The sequence below is a fragment of the Cydia amplana genome, chromosome 21 (assembly GCF_948474715.1).
Source record: "Cydia amplana chromosome 21, ilCydAmpl1.1, whole genome shotgun sequence".
In the NCBI taxonomy this organism is placed as follows: domain Eukaryota; kingdom Metazoa; phylum Arthropoda; class Insecta; order Lepidoptera; family Tortricidae; genus Cydia; species Cydia amplana.
Genome location: NC_086089.1, coordinates 5,770,139 through 5,794,913, shown reverse-complemented (window position 1 = coordinate 5,794,913; position 24,775 = coordinate 5,770,139). Strand labels below are relative to the sequence as shown.

Sequence of the window (24,775 nt, the reverse complement as noted above, 5' to 3'; positions counted from 1 at the left end):
TAAACTAAAATCGTTCGCACTACAGATGAGGCCACAATGAAGAGCGGAATTTCTTAGGAAGAATCCTTTGACATGGCGCCTGGCCATTTGTAAGACGTAATTTTCATAGTTAATTGAACCTAATAGATTAACCGTGAAAGGGTAACAGATTAATCATGAAAGGTACTAAATCCTGGCGTAATAAAAATAGTTGTAGCGTAGCGTTTTTTCTTAAAAACGATATCGATACGGTGAAAAATTAAAGCGCCTGAATTTTTTTAATAGCAATGCAAAGTGTAAAATGAGTATAACTCGGAAACCACAAATAAAATGGCTCAATTTATAATTGAATATGAAAGTACTAAAAAGGTACTAAAATTTGGCTTTTATAGAATTTATCAATAATCGCGGGATCATAGCATAATAAAATACACCCGCCATTCTGACTGTCAGGTTGGCGGGTGTAACGTTTTTTGCTGATAACTTTAAATACCGTGAGGTACTAATTTTTTTATATGAGGTACCAAATAGTACAAATTAGGTACTAAAATATGGTATGCTTTTTGTTTAATTTTATTTACATACACCCGCCATTCTGACTCTCACAAATTATCTGTGTCGGACTGTTTTATTTTTTGGCTAATTGATATCAGTTTTGAATACCACGCCTCTCATTGCGGCATAGTCAATTAGGTCATTTGGGCCATTTTTGAAGGGCTCCAGCGCCTTAAAATACAAAAATATCAAAAAAAGCAAAACGGTCCGACACAGATATTGACAATATTAATCTGTGTTTAAAAAATCATTGCTCTGGCTTTAAAACCCACGGAGGAAACAGTCGAGTACGTTTGTATGGAGAAATTGCCACTCCTGTTGCCTCTTAAAAAATGGACACTAATCTCAATTTTTAGGGTTCCGTACCCAAAGGGTAAAAACGGGACCCTATTACTAAGACTCCGCTGTCCGTCCGTCCGTCCGTACGGTCCGTCCGTCCGTCACCAGGCTGTATCTCACGAACCGTGATAGCTGGAAAGTTGAAATTTTCACAGATGATGTATTTCTGTTGCCGCTATAACAACAAATACTAAAAACAGAATAAAATAAAGATTTAAGTGGGGCTCCCATACAACAAACGTTATTTTTGACCGAAGTTAAGCAACGTCGGGCGGGGTCAGTACTTGGATGGGTGACCGTTTTTTGCTTGTTTTGCTCTATTTTTTGTTGATGGTGCGGAACCCTCCGTGCGCGAGTCCGACTCGCACTTGGCCGGTTTTTAACTTTTTATTATTTACGTATAAGTCATGTACGTAATTTATTGCTAAGTATAGATGAACAAATTGAATATTTTTGCGGTTTTAAAACAGCGTTAACGATTGTGAACCTTTATTGTTGTTTATTACTTCCGCTCATAAAATCCGACACTTTATTGTTGTTAAAAAAGACGATTATCATATTTTATTGTTGAAACAAGAATATAATCAATAAAACTTATATACGTGGATTATTATACCTTTGAATATCTTTATTTATAAAATATTTTATTTAATATGTGGAAATATAAAATAATTTATTGATTAGGTATAATTCTAAAAATGAAACGGTACACCTACATAATAGTATTTTATACAATCGTGATATAATAGAGAGCTTTCGGTCGAGTACCGTGTATGCCACAACAAGGTACCAGAATTTATATGGGGCATTATCTGTGAAAAGGGACCTTATTGTCGATGGCGCTTACGCCGCACAGCGTCGCGCGGCATTATATTTATATCGGAGCATCGTTAATAATGGCGTAACCGCCATCGAAAATAAGGTCCCTTTTCATAGATAATGTCACATATACTATTTTATACTATACTTTTTCTACTATAAAACCTAAATATGTTATTAAAGAAAATTATCTCAGTAGTACAAAAAACATCAACGCGTGCATAATATGTATATGAATAGGTATTTCTCATGAAATAGTCGCGCCTTGGTGTCTTTTCCACTGGACCGCGTTGCCACGTGATTGGTCAAATTCATTATAGTTGACTAAACCGTTTCGAAATGAATATTATAATTGAGCTGGGAGCACATTCATGAAAACTACCCATGTTTGGTATACGAAATCTTAATTCAACCATTATGAGTAGAAAAAAGCTTTTAAAATGACACCGACGAAATTACTGCGGGCGACTTTTTTTGCTTTACGTTACTGGGTCGTTCACACATTCAAAGCGTATAATGATAATCTCGTGGCTCGGTCAATGAATAAGATATTCCGATCAAAAGATACCAAATACCGCAATTAGAGAAAATACCGTTACATCCAATCGTTAATATTTTCACACGTCCGCTTAACCAACGACAAAAGATCTAACCGTCCGCGACTAACGAGCCAAACAATGAATTTGAATTTAGAATCAATGGAAAACTAAATCGGATGAATCGACAGATCACAAACTAATGGCCAGTACGTATCGATTCGAGCGGCTGATTTAAAAAGATTGTTGACTCTAGTCCGAAATGTCCGAATGCGATTATTAAAAAAAATATCGAATCGCGTTCCGTTTTTGAAAAGCTACGTCTGATATCTCTTCAAGTTCAATTAATTTGAAAAGATATACGTAAAATAGTATAAGTAACTCATATTGTGTAGCTTAAAATCCATTAATAATCCACGATTGATTAAATCGAAATGGCGTGCCTACTTATGAGACATTGTGTTGCGTTTCGAAATAATGGCTGTGGTACTGTACTATCACAGGGCGGACACGCCATACATCAAAAATCATTTTCACCTCAGCAGCTCGAACAAGGGTACTTTGCTACTTAAAAACAGTGAGCAAAATCGCATTTTGCTCACTGAGTGAGACAAAATGAGCAAAATGCGATTTTGCTCACTGTTTTTAAGTAGTAAAGTACCCTTGTTCGAGCTGCTGAGGTGAAAATTTAATTGTTGGTATATCTTAAGAAAACATGAGTGAATAGAGGTAAGTGATGAAGAAGGAATACATTTTTCGGGTTCTCTAATATGTTCTCACTGCTGAGGTGAAAAATGTTGTGTACTACACGAGATCAAAGTTATTTACATCTCGTGCGCTTTTGAGTCCCTTACTACGCTCAAGATTCTAAATTAGCTTGCAATCTTTCGCTTGCACGGGACTCAAAATAAGCACTCGAAGAAATATCAAACTTTGATCTCTTGTTGTACAAATAACTATTGCGTTTATATGTGTGCGCGGCACGTCTGTACACGTGTCATTGTGTATGTGTGGGTAAGTCGCTTTACTGAGAGCACGCCAGAAGTCCGCCAGATTCATGTCGCGGGGCGAGCACGGGGCGAGGTAATGCGAGTCGGGGCGGGGCGGTGCGTGGCCGTTCTGTATGATAATACTACTAGTGGCTCTGTGAGCTGTAGACCTCGCGAGCATACAGCATAGCTTATTGGGACCGTGCACGACGACAGCGCCACACAGCGGTTTGATCAATCAACAATACAAAGATTTTAATTTATTAAAAAAAATACAAAAAGTTATGTCTTACTAGGGATCGAACCCAGACTTTCTGTGTGCAAACAAAAAAAGCGATTGTTTACAAAACGCGCCATGATAGTTCTTAGCTACGCTGACGAAATTCGGCTACTCATTCTCGAGTACAAACTAAATATCTAAATACCGCCTAAACCAGCAATACAATTTTTCTGCATTTTTTGCCATTTACTATGTAAATATGTCTCAAAAAGAAAATACTCTTATGATATCGATACGACTATTTGTTTAAGCGCGAGGTATCACAACTCCTCCATTTTTGAAAATTTCCAAAAACGGGATCGACAAAAAAAATTATTTACTCATAGAATCTGGTCACAAAATTTCACAAGAATCAGTTGAGAATTGTGACCTGTAGAGGAGAACATCCGGACATACAAAAGCAAAATGCCCGAGTCAAAACGTAGACCTTCGCTACGCTTCGGTCAATTACTTATTCTGTGGTACTGTTTTGACGGCGGTTTTTACGGGACATTTCGAGTGGGTTCTTTATGTGTGTTGGTAGATAGTAATGTTAATTAAGTGTCAGCATATGTAAGGTGCTTTCTTCGTATTGATACGCCCAATACGCCCATGCCCTAAAAATAGGTTGATTAAGAACAAGTTAATTAGCCAAGCCAAAGCTTTATATAATATACCTACCTATTTTGGACATTATATATTTAGGTAGGTAGGTAACTCAGTAGTTTCAAAAATAAAACCTGACACGTTTTTAAAATCTTGATCCAAAAACAAAGATAATGGCATAAGATTTATGTACGTCAAAATGCGATGTAGAAATTGCCTACACCTCAATAAAAATATCGCGTTACGTGCAAAAACGAGCTTTAGTGTGATTGGCGCTTACAACTTGTACGTCACTTTTTACTAGAACATCGTTATAACAATGGCGTAAGCGCCAAGCCCGCTAAATACTCTTTTACACATTCCACAGAAATAGGCAAATTACGCATGAATGGCATTATCTATCCGGTCGGTTCAATAATTCATGCAGTATCCTTATAATAGCCGTAATTACAAATTAAAAACCGTTTCACACAATAAATAAATGTCGCCGGTCGGTTTTTAAAATTGAATTTCGAACGCGCTCGTAATTGCCCTCATTACGCGGCGATTGTCAAAACAGAGATATTTTTCGCTTTATTAAAAATGCAATCAATTTATTACAATTATTTACTTTATATTAACGAAATAATCGCGTTTAACACGGGATTAATATTAATCATTATCACTTAGGTACCAGAAACGCTTCATTTATTTCAGTCACAAAAATATGAAAAAGCTTAGATTAGCAAATCTGTTTTTGAGAGATTTCTAATTTAATATATATTTTTTTATGTGGATGTTTACTTAAATATTGTCTTTATTTATTATTAACATACCCACTAAATATATTTTCATTTTTTACATCTCTCCTAGTCTCCTATCTCTATCCCATCAACCCCATCGAGTAAATGGCGGCAAAATAAAAACTGTCGTATGTGTTCTGACATTGTAATGCATTGTAAAGAATAATCTACATTCCTGGTCTTCGTAATTATATCCAGACATACATATTTAGTAAAAGCAACGATATATGTAAAGTGAGAAAATGTCACATGTCACCTAATTTACGTGTTAAGACGGCAATTTTAATAGAGTACCCGATGACCTATTCAAGGTTGATGTAATGTATGTATGTAGGTATATATATATGTGAAATAAAATTGCAAATGCATTGAAGTGACAGTAATGGAATACATAGTTGGAGTTGGAGCAGTAATCATTAAACAGTTATTTGCCAATTTACGTGGCCACCTTATTAAGTTAAATTATATTTTTAATCGCATTTAAGCCATCTTGAGAAGTTTATTTTTGCTGGTGTTATGTTAACTTTATTTGTTTAACTTGTAAGTTTAAAATATTTGCGAGTATTTGAGAGAATACAATATAGGTAATATTATTGTTTAAATACATAATTTATCAACTTAATTTTAAAATTTAAATTAAATAAGTATAATTTCTGTAACCATCTGTAAGTTCGTTTGATCAATCGGCTTAATAAATTCAGTAGAAATAATATGAATGTTTTTTTAAATAATTAAATTTAAATCTTGTTAAGTTTTCCACGCAAGCATACTGAGAGGAACATCACTCAACATTTTCGTATAACGTAAACAAAATCTAATATTGTAATGCAATGCCAATAAACCTTGAATACTGTAGTTATGTCATAATATGATACATAATAGTTGTCGCCCGCGAGATAGTACAATATTATATTAGCATAAAATAATAATCGCATTGTTAAACTTATCACATGCTTATCACTGTCTTGCCATACCAGTGTTGCCTCACTTATGTCACTAACGAGGCCGATTCGTGATTTTCGTGACCGAGAAGTGTAATCTAGGTTTTTTATTAAGATAAGTCGGTGAGTTATTGATTATGACTATAGGGTAGGTATTTGACTGTATTTAAAATAATAGTTATTTGTACAACAAGAGATCAAAGTTTGATATTTCTTCGAGTGCTTATTTTGAGTCCCGTGCAAGCGAAAGATTCTATAATAGATTCACGAGCGTAGCGAGTGAATCTAATTTAGAATCTTGAGCGTAGTAAGGGACTCAAAAGCGCACGAGATGTAAATAACTTTGATCTCGTGTAGTACACAACATTTTTCACCTCAGCAGTGAGAACATATTAGAGAACCCGAAAAATGTATTCCTTCTTCATCACTTACCTCTATTAACTCATGTTTTCTTAAGATATACCAACAATTAAATTTTCACCTCAGCAGCTCGAACAAGGGTACTTTGCTACTTAAAAACAGTGAGCAAAATCGCATTTTGCTCATTTTGTCCCACTCAGTGAGCAAAATGCGATTTTGCTCACTGTTTTTAAGTAGCAAAGTACCCTTGTTCGAGCTGCTGAGGTGAAAATTATTTTTTCTACTCCTGTACCTTTATTTGTCATTTAAAAGGTCGTACACACACCTTTATACCCCTATGTTATAGTTGTCAAGACAAGTCTTTAGTCTATTCCCCAAAAAAGTATTTGTGCATACACGCAGTATCTTTTTGGTACTTTTACGATACTTCGTGTAATCACCACTTAAAAAAATATTGTATGAAATACATTGTTGCCAACCTAATTTTAATTGTCATCTCTGACAGATGAGTACTAACTAGTAGAAACAATAAAGTTGCTTCAGAAATCAGAAACTCGTATGTAACACCCGTAATATAGCAAGATCCATAGACTACGAACACCGCTTAGCGTTGCTTGTTAGTCTCCATAGGCTACTGTGGCCAAAATCGAGAAAAAAACTATCCAAAATTGTAATTTAACTAAGAGCAAGTACCAGGGCCTCATGAGTTACCAGAAGGTGTCGCTGACCAACCGGCCGTGGGGCGCGGGGCGCGGTGGCCGGGTTTGGTTTGTTTACCTACATATATGTCCTATATGATTCCACTTGTTTAAAGTATTATTTTTGTTGAATGAAAAATATTTGTTTAATTTACAATTTGTTTTCAAAATTTGTTTGGTTTGGTCGTAGAAAAAGTATTGTATGCAACGTTGTTTAACTGAGTCAAAAAATACTCGTGGCGTCTTTATTAACAATTTTCGGCTGCGCCTCAAATTGTTACTCACGCCACTCGCCTTTTTTGACCCCTTTTAAACAACGGTTGCATAAAATACTATTACACCATGCGTGAAATAAAGCACCAGAAGATTAATACAGTAACGTAGACACCAGTTATTTAAGACACAATTTCTATTTTAAAATTTCATATAAAACTATAAAGAGTAGGTGATTTGATTGAGACACTCATGCTAGTGTGTCATATACATTCCATAGTAGCATAGAGAAATATAGTAAGACAAGAGCGCTCACTCCATACATCAGTTCGGACTATTAATTTCAGTGTCAACAGCATAAGACTTTCCGGTCGGTGCTACATCTATTGTCAAGTAGCAGTACTGATAGTTCCGCTACTCGATGCTAGATGCTAATAGTCTTTTTGGTACTAAAACTGATGTATGGAGTGAGCACTCTATGTATTTTTTTCTCTATGATAGTAGCATAATCGTTTTGACAGTATACTGATTTGACTAGTAGTCAAATACCCTATTATGAGTTGTCGTACTAATGAAAGCTATTTTACTGACCATCGGTGTACCTGTAGCCTTACCACGACTACCTTATCAAGTTATCAGTGTCAAGCTGACATATTCGCAAATGTCTGCCTAACTTACGACTTTCTACACATCTCGCTCGCACTAATATGCCAGTACGAGCGAGTTGCCATTTCCCGGCATCCGGTCATCCTTATAAAAGTGGCCGTAAATAATAGTCACTATTGGCAATTATTTCACGGACGTTCAATCATCATGTCACGTCAGTTACCGTCCACGGTGACAGCACCTTTGTCTTGTCGCGCGACAATCTTTCAATTAATGTGCCCTATTAACTAAATGACCTCTTTTTAATGTGTGAAGTATTTTGGCTCATTATTATTTTTTACAATAATTGCTTAGTTTATTTTAAATACTAATCCTTAAGTGTTAATTCTTTTTAGCAATAAATATGTATGGTTTTTATTAGTTGCAAAGTGGTTTGTCGGCTCCGCTGACATTTAATGAGATACTTTATGTTATACCATACAATGTAGTTAACATAGAGTCCATTTGACCTTTAACTATGTTCTGTCACATCACTAGAAGACATCCGGTCAAAAAAAATGTTTACAGAAAGGGACTTGGCTTTTACGTTATTCTTGATGCTACATAGTAAATAGCTGCGGCGTTTCGTGCGTAAACGCCATGACGTAAGGTTCCTTTTCCTTGGGTGAGACACACAGTATATCCTTCGCCGCGCTTTAGATTGACCAGTAAAAGTAGGACTTCCAATAATGCATACTTGTTACAATTTACGAGTTTAATTGAACTTGGGAAGAGCGGTTATAAACCAGTTATGAATGTGTGTTTAAACACGACCCAGATCCAACCGCGAATAAAAAGCATCTAATAGCAGACGAAGCACTGGCCGCAAACCGAGCTACACTGTGTTGCTAGTGCAAAAAAAGTTTATCGACAGCATGTCGCTCATAGACATGCGATGCGATAAGTTTATCATCGCTTAGGTACCTATCGTCAAGTCAAACTTGTCGAGTTGTCGTATATCGCATATCGCATACACTTTCCGTTGTTAGGTATATCCGATAAAATATCGTATAAATACAACCTCTTTACCAAAATAACTTCTTAATACCCAGTTTTTTAGTCGTTATAGTAGAAAACGGCCAAAACGCTTATCTACGTTAATTAATACGTGAATATTATTTCTGTCTTGACTGTCTTATGTTTCCTTCCTCTGAATTTTTAGTCGAAAGCTAACTCCAATAGAACTCGCAAAGCTAACAAAACTATCGCTCGCGCGCCGCTATAGGTAGTTCTCCAGCTTTATCCTCTAGCCGCCCAGAGACCTATAAAAGGGTCTCCTGTTCCATTCTAATTTGAACTTTGTGTTGACAAAATAAAATTTCATTTTGCTTGGCAAGGTTTGACGTATGGGCGGTTAGAGGTTATTGTACTTAAACAAGAGGCTTGGTAGCGGCGGCTTGTACTTAAAAAATATTTAAAATGAATTATTAAGTACATTATGCATGAAGTTAACTGAAATATTATCTAGCGTTTATCGAAGGCATTATAATAATGGCCTTACGTCAGGTGCGTATTGTTTTTATGGTCTGTATGTAGATTTATGGAATGATGTTATTTAGACGTTTTCTAGCGAATCTACTTTGTACGTCGGTATTCTTATTGGATTTTCATGTCATTAGAGACCGCCGACAAAGTAGAGTCAGTACATTTTTGTTGAGAAACGGCTGAAACGACATATCTATATTTGCCGCTAGGTTTCCTTTAATAATGCATAAAAGCAGCTTTATCTAGTCACGGATATAACCGCAATATAAAACTAGCATTCGCTAGGTATAGCTATGTCGTATTTTAGCCTTGACTTATTTTACCTTTAAGAATACCTAAGTTAAGACTTAATTGTAATGAATCTGACTTGAAGACCACTCAAGTCAATCTAAGTTAGGAAATAATATCTTTAAGATCCTAGTTAAAAAAGGTACTAAATCTCGTTGAATCTCTATGACTTTAAAGAACAGACACAGACATTCGAATCATAATTAAGTGTTACGAGTAGGTACCTATGTTTAGACTTCATCTTATAGCCTTGATTTGAATTAATGTCTTAATCATAGTCAGGTTTGATGAGTATGTGACGTTAAAGTGTTTATTTGTAATTTATCGGACAGGTTTTAGTGCGATGTTCCAGTTTGTTTATTTATTACGAACAGTATTGAGCAGAACATTGCCTATATTTGTCTATAAAATAAATAAATAAATATTATATGACATTCTTACACAGATTGACTAAGTACCACAGTAAGCTCAAGAAGGCTTGTGTTGTGGGTACTCAGACAACGATATATATAATATACAAATACATAAATACATAGAAAACACCCAAGACTCAGGAACAAATATCTGTGCCCATCACACAAATAAATGCCCTTACCGGAATTCGAACCCAGGACCGCGGCTTCACAGGCAGGGTACCCACTAGGCCAGACCAGTCGTCAAATAGTCAAATAATTGATAATGAATTCCCCGGGTATCAATAAAATTGTAGAGCTAGACCAAGCTAAGTTGGCAGCGATTTTGATAGCACAGACTGCGCAATAAGTGTGTTATTTAAACGTTATAAACTCATAGAAGTTTGACGTTTCCCGTTACAGAGTAGAACATGAGGTGCTATTGTGGATAGTTGCCAAAACTTTTATCAAGTGTAGGTACTAGGTACTGTACTTACCGGCGTAGTACTCCGCCTAGCAGCGATGCGTTCAGGCATTCTGGGGGTGACAACCGACGTTGCACCTCCCCCACTGTCACTTTGTACTTGCTGGTCGAGGACAGCAGTGACAACCGTCCGGGTACTGAGCAGAACACGTCGTTGGGAGCGCACGAGCCGCCGAGGCCGTCGCGCCCTTTTATCGCTGCGACAAAGATAAGACATAAGAATATGATAAAGCGTAAACGAAAGGTATATATCGACTGTCGTGTCGTTAGGTAGGGCAGGCAATTTTTTAAACCATCCTAATTAACTAACCCAGATAATATTCAATTCAAGGACAATATTGCTAGCTGGGGTTGCCAGGCTAGGTCATCACAGAATATGTTGAACTACTTAGAAATATGTCCGTAAATTGTTAATAAGATAAAGTTTGATAACGTCTCACTTTTTTATCGAACTACTATTCAAACTTACATTTTTTTTCTAAATACATAAATAATAGTATTTGACAGGTAAAAGAACATTCTTTGCTACAATTTTAAACGAACCTACTTCAATTCAAACAATGATCCAGCTACTCCGATACATGTTCTAAGAACTGCATATCATTCAGTGTACCCCAAATCGGCGGACCCCATCTACCAGCGCCTATTACTGCTACAATACAAATACAGCTAATAAATGCGTATCTCGTAAAAAAATACGGGTGATTACAAATTTCTGAGCACCGTGTTCTACAATGGCACTCCCCGCGTCCGACACGCCCCAAACATGAACGCAGCGTGAGCCATTCACATTGTAATATTTCTTTATGGCAACCCTAATACAATAAACATTAGTATGTCATTAACTCTGCACCATACTGGCTCTTAACACCCTGCCATTTGAAAAAAGAAAAAAAAAGCAGCCAATTAGCTACTACGAGTTTTGAAATTGGAATGCAACTTCAAATTTGGAAGTGTAATTAAAAATACTAGGGTATCGAGTTTTTACGAGTATCGATTCCAAATTCGAATGCTCTATTCAAATATAGATTGATTGATCGATAGTTTTATTTTATCGATATCGATTCATTGGCCCGTTGCATGAGATGAGATGGGCCTTTTTTTTACAATCTATTTAGAAAAGTCGATACACCTATCCGATAAGTGCGGTATGAGGCCTAATTACAGTTTTATCTTTAAGAGGTCATCTTTGAGCGGGTAACAATGAAATATTTGATAAGTTAATAATATGTATGTATTTATTTTATCGACGCACGTGCAATTTGAATAATTTCTGAACGGTTAGTAAAACATTGTATAAATTAATCCCACATGTGTTTTTAGCCTACAGATCTAATAGTAAATCTTACAAAAATATATTTTTCGATAAATATGTTTTTTCTCCCCCAAATTCCTATTTATTTGTACTCTTCTCAACAATATTTCTCCCGTTTATAAAATACGCATTTTCCTCGCATATTTTACGGTTCGTAAGCTTTTTTGTGGATACCTTTTCCACAAAATTTGGTCTTCAAATATCGAATGACGTAAAAAAATATGAAATATCAATCTACATATATAATACCTACTTTAACGTTTTTTATCTGCCTGTACTCAAATACCAATGACTTGACAAAAATCGTAATCGAATAGCACGAGTACCTAATTAAGCCGCTAATTATTATACTTTTAATAAGGCAACACTACTTTTTTTAAGAACTAGGCCTTAAAAAAACAACTAGGCCTCTTTCGACTAACGGGTGACGTGCAATGAAAATATTGATAGATAATTGCTAGGCACTAGTATAGAGTAGGTACCTATTATAGTTATTGATATCAATAATTTTAATCAAACAAGTGACAAATCTCTAATGAGTTACACTTTCTCCCTGTGTAACACAGGCTGTGTTCAAATTCAAATTGAGAAGAAAAACCGGCCAAGTGCGAGTCGGATTCGCGTTCCAAGGGTTCCGTACATTAAGTCCGACTCACGCTTGACTGCACATTTCTATAGGTTTTCCTGTCGTCTATAGGTAAAAAACTATTTTGTTTTTCAAAATTTTAGACCCAGTCGTTACGGAGATAAAGGGGGGAATGGTCGGACATGGCCGTTTTTAGGGTTCCGTAGCCAAATGGCAAATAACGGAACCCTTATAGATTCGTCATGTCTGTCTGTCTGTCCGTCTGTCCGTCTGTCCGTCTGTCTGTCCGTCCGTATGTCACAGCCACTTTTCTCCGAAACTATAAGAACTATACTGTTGAAACTTGGTAAGTAGATGTATTCTGTGAACCGCATTAAGATTTTTACACAAAAATAGAAAAAAAACAATAAATTTTTGGGGTTCCCCATACTTAGAACTGAAACTCAAAATTTTTTTTTTCATCAAACCCATACGTGTGGGGTATCTATGGATAGGTCTTCAAAAATGATATTGAGGTTTCTAATATCATTTTTTTCTAAACTGAATAGTTTGCGCGAGAGACACTTCCAAAGTGGTAAAATGTGTGTCCCCCCCTCTGTAACTTCTAAAATAAGAGAATGATAAAACTAAAAAAAATATATGATGTACATTATGTAAACTTCCACCGAAAATTGGTTTGAACGAGATCTAGTAAGTAGTTTTTTTTTATACGTCATAAATCGCCTAAATACGGAACCCTTCATGGGCGAGTCCGACACGCACTTGGCCGCTTTTTTCCTTTCAGGTACGGAACCCTAAAAAGAAGAAAAAGGAATATCCAGCTTGTTTGGACAAATGCATACAAGGTGACCCGTTTCATTGGCTTTGGGTGTGTGTAAAAAATGCCTACTTATACTTTGTAAGCAAGATTTTTTATACAGATAAGATTTTTTTCGCTCTCATCTATTTGTAACAAACTCGTTAAATAAGTTTTCTTAAAATTGACACATTATAATAATAAAAAATAAAAAAACTTACTTTTTAATAAAGGTAGATCAGTCATGAACCCTGTAGTATCATCCATGCCGGCATTCTGAAAAAAAAAAACAAGTTTACTTACTTATCTATGGTTTCGCGATATGATTGGCATATTAAGAAAACATTGGAGGGAAAAATATATGGAAGAAATTCCGGCATTCCAACTACGGGTCCACTTAATTTGCTTTATTAAATTCCTATAGGGATTGACGGACATATTCATTCGTTGTTGACCGGGGGTGATCGTTTTATGACTTTATTATAAACCAATAGAATGTAATTTAGATAAATGTTAAACATGAGGACACAATTTCAATATTCAGAACGTTCCATAATATTTAGACGTGTAGGTTCTATCTGCATGGAAAGTATGTAATCTGACTACAAATTAGGAAAAACATCGTAAGGAAATCGGATAGATCTGTAGGTGTAGGTACTAGACGTAGTTTCAAGTCTAGTTTGGTTTCAACTGACCGATGACTCCTCAGAGTGCAGCGCGTGTAACCGTAGTTAGCGCCGTAATCACTGTGCCCTCATTGTTAACCGAGTTTGAACTGACCGGCGCCTCCACAGATTGCACCGCGTGATGCATTGTGAGCTCGCGCGGCGTAGTCACCGCCGTAGTCGCTGTGCCCCAACTGTTAAATACAAGTTTGAACTGACCGGCGCCTCCACAGACTGCATCGCGTAATGCACTGTGAGCTCGTCCGGCGTAGTCACCGCTGTAGTCGCTGTGCCCCAACTGTTAAACACAAGTTCGAACTGACCGGCGCCTCCACAGACTGCCTCGCGTGATGCACTGTGAGCTCGTGCGGCGTAGTCACCGCCGTAGTCGCTGTGCCCCAACTGTTAAACACAAGTTTGAACTGACCGGCGCCTCCTCGGAGTGCAGTGCGTGGTGCAGTGCGATCTCATGCTGCTCCCTCGCTCCGTAGTCAGCGCGCCGCTCGCCACCGCCGTAGCCGAAACCGCTGTGCCCCAACTGTTGTAAAAACAAACGAATATGAAAATAAGCCTATATCATGTTTTTGGCATGATAACAACACAATAATCTTAAAGCAAACATTATATAAATGTTAATTAAATGTGTTTTGTGTGTAATATGTATTTGTATATCATATAAATTAGCCTTTACCGGGATTGGGTCCTAGTATGTATTTGGAGAAGCCAGTCTTCGAAAAAAAACTACATTTAAAAAAACATGTTGCTGGCAATTTAGACTACGTGGTAACTAATCGAAATAACTTCCATGTTTTAATTATTATCTAAGGTGCCATATATGTCCAGATAGCGAAAAAAATGTGTGACTGTTAATAATTTAAAACATGGAAGTTATTTCGATTAGTTTAAATTATCCCGTAGTCTAAATTGACCCCACTGCACCTGAGGTAAAATAATTTTGTAAATAAATAGAATTAATATTTTTTACAACAAACATAACAATCATAACAATCTTAATCGAATCAGTAATAGCGAATTATTACAACATTGTCAACATCTTCAAGAAATTTCAGCAACTAAAATATCCATTCAAGTTCATCTTCAATCGCCATTAAATCACAAAATGACATAGAGTTTCCCGCCAAAAGTGAATTTCTTTGTGTCGCCAGCCCGTCTCGGTTGGGCCGGAACATTAGGGCCTAATCTGCCAAAGTGCCACTGCCATAAATGTACGCTTCATCGCCTAATGGTCAACTGCATTGGATAATGTATTGAAAATATGCCATTTCAGTTCTGAAGCCGAAAATATACGTTGAAATTATACGTTCGATTTTTGAAAAGAAATCGGGTTTGTGGAATTTGTAAATCGAACATGAAATCGAATAACTGGGTTTGATTTTCAAGTTCGTAGATTTCAATTGGTAAAGTGTCATTCTATGGAAGTTGCTAACTTTGTAAACAAACCGCCATATTGAAATTGTCTTGAATGATGAATTTACTCGTGATTTTTGTTTACATAGTTAACAAGTTCCATAGAATGACACTTTAGTTAGGTTTGGTACTATGATATATTGGACTGTAGGACTAATAACGTTAGCTTATTTTATGCACAGTGCCTAATCAATGTGCCTACTGTTGAAAATAGGCATATGGGTAAGACTAAGACGGGGGAATCTTAGCTTTCTCTGAAAAATATAATTCTCATTATTTAGTTAAGAGTTTTAAATATTAAAGTACCTAACCTAAGTGATAAGCACGAGGAGCATTCAGTTATTTTAATTAATCTTACTAATTATTGTTCGTTAAGTTCGTTATTATTGCTTAAATGTAAGCAGCATTTCTTCGCAGTTCCCCTTTGAGCCCCGTTATATTATAACATATTTCGAGGGGAGAATTTGCGAGCATAGAATAGTTCGGATTTGTGTATTACTTATAGCGATTAATATAGCTTCTTACGTGCGTTAGACTTCGAGATTTTACTAAGTAGTTTATTGCATCTCATATATTTTGGATGAATCTGTCTTGTTCACATTTCTGGTTATGGGCCCTTGTATAAACTATATAGATAAAAATACTCTTTCTTGATTATATAGTCAACCAAATTGATTCCTAGTAGGCCACAGAACCTTGTCGCTTTAGCTACTAGATACACGAAACACGACATACATCACTGACATCAATCAACAAGCACTGTCGTGAACAAATTTATTCATTATGACTTGGTTCTATAGAATCTATAGTGGCCTGGGAATCAAATTAGTTTACTATATTATACCTCAAAAACTTTTTTGCCGAGCTATGAAGCGCGGACGAGGCAGGCCCAGACAGAGATGGCGGGACGACTTAGACGCCTTCATCCGTACCTAATTCAATGACTGTATATAATTGGCCGGAAAAAACACAACAACGGGAGTTGTGGAGATCAAAGGGGAGAGGCCTTTGCCCAGCACTGGGACACTAAAACGGGCTATTAAAAAAAATGAAGATGTGTGACTTACATGGTGTGTATGAATGTCGTGATGGTCGCGATGCAATCGCGCGTGTTCGTGGTGCGTGTGGTGGCGCGGCAGGAGCTGTTGCGGCGCGTAGTGCTGCGCGTACGCCTCGCCGCCGCCGCTGTATTCCATGCCATGGTTCTGAAGACAAATTGTATGGTTATTAGGTACATATTCTGTGAAAATATTCGTTAACATATTTTTACTTTGGCTTTCGACCACAGGGATGAATGATAGGCAGTGTTAGGGTTGGTGAGACAAGACTGTGATATCATAAGACGCGCGGTCTCATTTGATCTAATGATCACATAATAACTATTGATGAGGTTTGATATACTAAAATAATAATGAAGGGCGGGGGGAGTAGGGCGGCTAGAAGTCGGCAAGCAAGTGATTGTGACATGATAGACATTAGTCATACTGAGGGGTATGGTCACAGAATAAGTAATAGTATTATCATACAGAACGGACACGCACCGCCCCGCCCCGACTCGGATTTCCTCGCCCCGCGACTGGCCGCGACATAAATGTGTGCGTAAGTCGCTCTACTGAGAGCATGCCAGAAGTCCGTCAGATACACAATGACGCGTGTACAGACGTGCCGCGCACACATATAAACGCAAATCATTTTTGATGTATGGCGTGTCCGCCCTGTGGTATGGTGCACTGTCTATACCTGTTGCTGATGGTGCGGGCTGGCGGGGTGCGGTGCGGGGGCGAAGGGCGGCGGGAAGTAGGGCGGCTGGAAGTCGGCGAGCGAGGGCTGCCCGCCGCCGCGGAAGCCGCCGCCGCCCAGGCCCAGCCCGCCGCCGCCCAGGCGCTCCTGAGAACAAAGAAGAAACGGTTAGAAGGCTGTTACTAGATCGGTCATTCTTAGGGCAACTTTGTATAGCAGGTGCTTCGCCTAACTACACGTGTGCCCCCGGTACTTTTCCATATAAAAACCGTCCCGGAACCATTCATTCAAGCATTTCTACTTAAATATCATGTACCTACTTCTCATTTTGCTACGACATCTTGATCACAAAAGCTTCGTAGTAAATCGAAGTGACAATATTAGTATGTTTGATATAAAACAAAGCTTAATTAGCATATATTTTTACGAGAAACTGTCTAATGCCATTTCAACCATTCATCTATAACTCCATCCGATGTCACTTTGATTTCCATACAAAAGCTTAATGAGATCTTTCACGCCTAAGCCCGCAATCATAATTATTGCGGCTCTTTAGTACCCGTTACCATATTAAGCTATAAAGGTTAATTACATTGTAATTTTGTAATCAAATCTCTTTACAAGCGTGTGGATGTAATTTGCGCGCTCGGCTATTGTGCAAAGTGTATGTCAGGTGGATACCTTGTCTAGAGGTGATTAGATTATTCTACATAGGTATTTAGTGTGATATAATTAATGACATAAACAACTCGATTAGATTTAAAAGTGGAAAAATCACTGTCTTGGGTGAGACTTGACAGTATTTTTCCACTTTTAAATTTATTCTAAGCTTAATAGCATCGTTCGCAGACGTTTCTGCTTGTTAAAAACATAGAGAAATATACGTTTTTTCTCTATAAAAATTAAAACCCGATTAGATGCTTTACCCGACTACATGCACAATTGGCTGATAAAAAATTTCAAAAGCGCCTAACTTTTCATAGGTACTTGAGAAATTAAAACAAATCAAGATAACTGAGCCTAATGAAAGTAATGAATACTTTCGAAGAAAATAGTTTTCTCCAAATGACTTCCCTTCTTGAAAAAAGAAAGCCCTGATACGCCCTTTTGTATGGGTACCTATTTTCTTATCGCTTGTACAAAGTCGTCACCAGCGGGCTCAGCACGGTTCCATTTTTATCGACTATCACTATGCCCGTCACTTTTGCACTTACATACTTGATAGAACGTGACAGGCATGGTGATAAACGATAAAAATGCGACCGTGCTACTAGGGCAGATATATCGGAGCGGCCGAGGTGCTCAAAAATATCTGAAACGCCCTGACAATAGATGTGTGTGTACATATATTTGTGAGCGCCTTGGCCGCTCCGATATATCTGATGGCGACTGTACTCTCCATTACGCGTGGTCCGACACGCAATCGTCCGGTTTTTCAACATAGGCAAATGTCAATCGGAAATCGGAACGTAGCGGTACCATCAAAGCCTCCATTTAATTGTATGATTGTATGAACAAGAACGCATCGACAGAATGATTGTATGAACGTATAGACAGACAGCTAATGATATTCTGCGGGCACGCGAACTCTGAATTAGTAAATGTTTGAATTAATTTGATTGCATGCATTCTTGTAATTTAATCTGAGGGCCTACCGCGAACCACGTTCGACGTGTTGCCTCCCTGTCACACTTACGTACGAATTTACAAGTGCGACAGAGAGGCAACACGTCGAACGTTCGCGGTAGGCCCTCTGTGGCTATGTGGTGTCATTTGAGATTAATCATGTTGAATGATGAAGATGGCGGTCGTAGCTAGGAATTATGTAGGTAGTTTGTGTTGTGCGGAAAGAGAAGAGTCTTGGAATGTATTGGGCTCCATACATTCCACGACTCTTCTATTTCCGCACAGACTCTACAAATGTGTTTGTCAAAGTCTCATCTGTCAATATACGCATATGAAAGGAATAGGAGTAAAGTTAAAGTGTGATTCTATGGAACTTGCTAACTATGTAAACAAACCGCCATAAATTTGAATTGACATTCAATGTCAATTTACTAGTGACTTTTGTTTACATAGTTAGCAAGTTCCATAGAATGACACTTTAGATATGTATATGTAGAGTCGCGATCACATACATATATCGGAGCGGCCAACGTGCTCACAAATATCTGAACACGCCTCTATTGTACCAAATCTTATATCAATTGTTTCAATTTAATGTGTTTTAATATAATAAATCGCTTGTTATTTTTATCTCATACCTTAAATGAGCAATTCTGGTATAGGTACATATATATTTCGGGGATCTCGGAAAGGGCTCTCACGATTTCGATGAAATTTTCTATGTGGCGGTTTTCGGGGGCGAAAAATCGATCTAGCTAGGTCTTATCTCTGGAAAAACGCGCATTTTTGAGTTTTTTATATGTCTCCCAGATATTGCAATTGGAATGCAATGGTTGCGCAACTTGCGTTTAAAGGTGAATTCAAACTACTTATTCGATAACATAAACTAACTTAGCAACATATAAGTGGCTAATGTAATAAACAAATTACACATAAATCAAGCTTAATCTACATGTTGGTTAATGCGTTGATCTGTCAACGAAATGGTAACGTGTAAGATTTACTGACAGTTTTGGACAACTGTCGAGTTGGCTTTCTCTAGGAGGGTAATTATTCTTTTTAGGCAATCGTACAGTTAGCTCAGAAAGGTTGACTTATTAGCCATAAAAAAACCTAGATTAGATATCAAACACCTTTAAAACGGTAAAGAAATTCACTTTTTCGAATACTTCCTACGTATTTGAAAAAGTGAATTTCTTTACCGTTTTACATTACATTGTGTGCCTATCTGTTTAGTAAAATTAGTCCTTTAATCAGTTTCCTTTACCAAGATAAAGAAGTTACATAATTATGTATTTCTAATATAATAAAAGTAATATTACAACAGCAAACTTCTCCGAAGGGCCTCTACGTGTTGGATCTGTATCCCCAGCACGCACGCCTATCAAATGACCGGGATGTATATACCTACCCGTGAGTTTATAAAAGTAATAAAAAAGGAGAGATAAAAAAATAATTATCTACAAAAAATATTCCGTGTAAGTTTGCCTATCGGGTCAATACCATGTCGAAATATGTAATTAAAACGGGCGTAGCCATAAAAGGCATAGACAAAAAGGCTTCTTGTAGATATAGTGGCCACGGCACCATGTTTTCATAATTGAACCTTATAATAAATAATTTATTCATTCAAAATATATGTTTACAAATGGGCATCTTACAAACAGACTAAATGATCAAGTAAAACCTTAAAATTTATCCAGTTTGTACAGTCAGCAGCAATAGTTGCTAAGCGGGCGAGGTGTTCAAAATGATCTTGTCGCGACTTTATTGTTAGTAGAATAAGAGCGCGTCAAGGTAATTTTGAACACCTCGCCCGCTTAGCAACTTCTGCTGCTGACTGAACATAAAATATCCACAACACAGGTTTCGACTATGGTCAGGTAGCCACAAATGCAAATCAGCAACATGCTTAGTCCAATTGGACGCTCGAGTTGGGCGTGCAGCGGGGCGAGGCGTGCGGCGTGCATGTTAAACAAATGCAAGCGTATAGCACGCTGCTCACATCACGCGTGAGCCCGACGCCACGCTGCACGCCCCGCCGAACGCTCCGCTCCGAGCGTCCACTCAGGCCTTACACTAAAAATTATAGCATGATTTCCTTCATAGTAGTAAAATACCTACTAATAAAATGCTAATTCATCATACATTTAATAATACTAGGAATCGCTACAAAAATAAAAAATCGGTTTGAAAAATGGAATAATATTTCGGGGCGTCCTACTGTTCCGATGTGCTGATATGGAAATATTAGAAATTGATATTTGATATTTTCTGACTCACAGTCCTGCTATGTACCACACCTACCAATCTGTACGTAATTAAAATCGTATCCGAGTGTACTATTACAAAAAGATCGATTGGCAAACGACAAGCAATCGATTACGAAGTGATCTAGTTTTAATTTATTCGGGGGCCGGATGCGGTCGGCCGGATTATGTTACGGTTACGGTTACGGTTTACGGTGTAATAGTTCCAAAATCAAGGGTTCTCTATTAATAAAAATAATCCAATCTGTGTTGGACCAAAGTTGAAAAGAAGTCTAAAATCAACTTCCTCTATTGATTTTACTAATACGATGTTTTGAGGCGCTCCATTTTACAGCAATTATAATGATCGATCCATAAAACACATAAATGTCGAAATCAAGTCGATCATTATTGTGATGTTGTCATTAATGAGGCATGCCTACGAAAATGTTCGTGTCTTTGAATTTGAATCTTGTTTGTGAAGAGATAAGGTCGAATTTAAGATTTTTATGTCAGGAAAATACGTTTTATAAGACACTGATTCTACACTGATTTTGGTATCCTTTTTTAAGAACCGCATATTGATTTTGTCATGATGTTGGTGATTAAGTCGGACAAATTCATTACCCAGATTTTGTAAGGGTTGCCATTACTATTATTGTATATGTATAGTAATGTGTTTTATCGGCCTCCGTAGCCTAGTCGGTAGCGACCCTGCCTACGAAGCTGGAGGTCCCGGGTTCGAATCCCGGTAAGGGCATTTATTTGTGTGTTCATCACAAATATTTGTTCCTTAGTTATGGATGTTTTCTATGTATTTAAGTACTTATATGTATCTATATATTATATATATCGTCGTCTAGTACCCACAACACAAGCCTTATGAGCTTACCGTGGGACTAGGTCGATTTGTGTAAGATTGTCCCATAATATTTATTTATTTATTATTTATTTAATAGAAAATCGCAAATTGCGGGAATGTTTCTCTTTTACTCCAATGAAGGCGTAATTGGAGTGACAGAGAAAAATGCCCGCAATTTGCGAACTTCGATTTTTGAGGTTATAGCCCAGAGCTTCGGTCAATTCGTTGACAAATGAACATCTAAGATCTCGTCTAATCGATTTATTGCTCGATCTAAAATAGATTTTATTACGTTTTCCAATTCTTAATTAACACGTTATTCGAAAGTTATTCTGTTTATATACCGCCATTATGGATTTTGGAACGCGTAACTTTATGATGTTTGATGTCCGAACAGTAACTTACCAATTAGAACAAAATCACTCTTAACTCAAACGTATATATCAGTTTATTGAGCTTTAAACCTTATTTTGAAGCTCTGAAAGTTGTTTTTAAATAGATTATTTGATGTGATATAAGGTTTCGGTAAATAATTATATTTGTTATTGTTAGCGCTGTTGGCAGCACCGCCACCTTCGAGCCAACCAATGATGTATTAGAACGCAGCCCTGCATCTCCAGGATGCCAACATGCACGGCGAGGTCAGCGGCCAACCAGAAAGCGCGATGCTGGCGCCAGAGTTTCGCCTATGCAACGCATCTCCAGGCAGCGCGCCGCAAGCATCACTCTCTTGCATTCTAACCACCGTACCCATCGCGCGTGTCCTAGACTTATAAAGAACCTTATATATTGTACTCATTGAATACCATTAAAAATGGTAATTTAACTTAACATTTGTTTTATTTAAATAGCGCCAAAAGGGCGCAAACATAAATTGGCGACGTGACAGGACACGCGCGGAATATTTTGAGCCTTTTTACAGTGCCTGAGCAAAGGCCGCCATCTTGGGACGCTGTGGGCCTGGAGCCGGCGTCGACGCAAGCTACCAACCACCAACACCGCGTGCCATCGCCGCCAGCTCAAGATAAACCCGAAGACACAAGAGGGAAGGCAGCGGCGACTGGGTCCGGTTCAAAACTACGAGGAGCGTCGGCGCATAGCAACAAGGCGGCAGCGCGTGGCGGCTGGCGAATCGAGGAAAGTGCCGTGAGGGGTGCCCAACATAACCCGTTTTTTACCTTACCCCTTACCACCTAACCACTTACCTTACCTTTGCCATTCTTACCTTAAATACCTTTTGCCTTAACTTAAACTTAAAATCCTTTTGGTAATTAAAACTCAACTTAAATTTCTTTGCGTAAATTGTAACGTAAATTCAACATTCCCAATAATAATTTAGTACCTACATTGACTTTGACCTTTACTTAACCTCACTTGACAACTTACTTTAAACTCAAATACCATTGAATTCCCTTACAACCTAACCTTAAAAGAGTGCTTATTGTGTAATTATTGCCTTCATTTGTGTTTTACTTTCAGAATAGTTCTTCAAAGTGTGATAATCGTGTGCGGGCTCGCTTTCTGCCACGTTGGCATATACCTACTGTTAACAGTGTTAAGCATCTGTTAAACTTTATTTCTGCTTAAATGCCTATCGGGGCTTTCTTAATTTCATTTAAACTATAGTGAAGTGCTATTATTCATTCCATTTAAAATTTAAATACGTACTTTACTAAAAACCAGTGAAATTGCATGAGCCTTTTTTATTTCGTGACGAAACCTTTTTAATCACGCATTCACGCTTAATTCATTTGCACTTAAAGGCCCAAACGTGTGTTCTCTTAAAATTTGACTTTCTTAATTGTATTCCGAGTACTTTCGCTGACCTAATCAGATTCTTTTTAACTTCACCGCTGCTTGCATCTTGGTTTGTGTTCGCATATGCACATATTCGTTTGCACAATTTCAGTGGGCAACCTGTCGAAGTGCGTGCCGCGTGCCACGAATACATCGTGCCACGCCCACATCTATCACCACGTGGCAGGTTGTCCAGTGTGAAGCCGCAAGCTGCTGCGACACACCAAGGGCACCTCTGCGTAGCTGTTGAAGTCACTAAGGGGCGTAAGCTGTTTTGCCAATTTTTATTTTCTTACGTGGATAACTTTAAACTCGCATTTAAATTAAAATTTTGTTGTTAAGACTTGCTAGCTCAGCTAAAAACAATTCAACATGACTGAAGCAGCAAAAAGGGAAGCTCTTTTGGCAGAACTACGTGTTAAACGTGGCTCCATAAAGGGCCAGGTTTCTAAATTCCGTGGCTACTTAAAAACAATTACAGAGGATGAAGTGCTAACCGGTGTTAAATTCAATGAGCTGACCTTAAGATTAAATAAAGTTATAGAGTTATCCACGCGCCTTGACGAGCTGCAAACTTCGATAGAAGTAGCTAACTCTGACAATCTTGACAGTGAACTTTTAGAACGGGACACTAATGAGACTCATATTAACACTGCTATAGCTACAGCTCAGAGTATACTTGAACGCTCTCAGGCTCAAAAAATGTCACCGGAGACTTCTGTTAAAACCTGTTCTTCAGGAGGCTGTCACTCGGAGCATCTCGGCTTCAAGCTCCCTCAAATTAAAATCTCTAAATTTGACGGATCTTATTATAAATGGATGGAATTCAAAGACCTTTATGAATCTTTAATTCATAATAATGAACACATTAAGCCTATCCATAAGTTTCATTATCTGAGTTCCTATCTTGAGGGAGAGGCTTCGAGAGTCATAGCAAATTTAGAAGTTTCCGCTGCCAACTACACTGAAGCCTGGAAACTTTTATGTGACAGGTTCAGTAACAAAAGGCAACTGATTACTAACCACTTAAATGCTTTATTTAATTTAGAGCCCATACAGCGAGAATCTGATAAATCATTAAGATTTTTAAGCGACCATGTTACTAAAAACCTCCGTGCCCTTAAAACATTGGGGCAACCAACGGAGCACTGGGATACAATGTTAGTACATTTGTTAGCTGCTAAATTGGACACTAATACTAATTCAAAATGGGAAGAGCATAGAAACACTCTTAAGGAGTGGCCCGCACTTGAAGATTTTAGGGAATTTTTAAAGAATCGTGCAGATATTTTAGAAAACCTATACCGCTCAAAGCGGGACAAACAAGCTAACCACAAGCCA

General features: G+C 37.7%; 1 protein-coding gene across 1 annotated transcript in view; it reads right to left on the bottom strand.

The window, feature by feature from the left end:
* Positions 1-24,775, bottom strand: part of LOC134657877 (transcription factor AP-2-epsilon) — an 85,116-nt gene that overhangs the window by 8,384 nt on the left and 51,957 nt on the right. The window contains exons 3-7 of the mRNA XM_063513457.1: positions 16,901-17,047; positions 16,228-16,365; positions 14,160-14,270; positions 13,289-13,343; positions 10,384-10,567 (exon numbers count right to left, since the gene is read on the bottom strand). Of these exons, the coding sequence (XP_063369527.1) occupies positions 10,384-10,567; positions 13,289-13,343; positions 14,160-14,270; positions 16,228-16,365; positions 16,901-17,047 (635 nt within the window). The remainder of the gene's footprint in view (positions 1-10,383; positions 10,568-13,288; positions 13,344-14,159; positions 14,271-16,227; positions 16,366-16,900; positions 17,048-24,775) is intronic.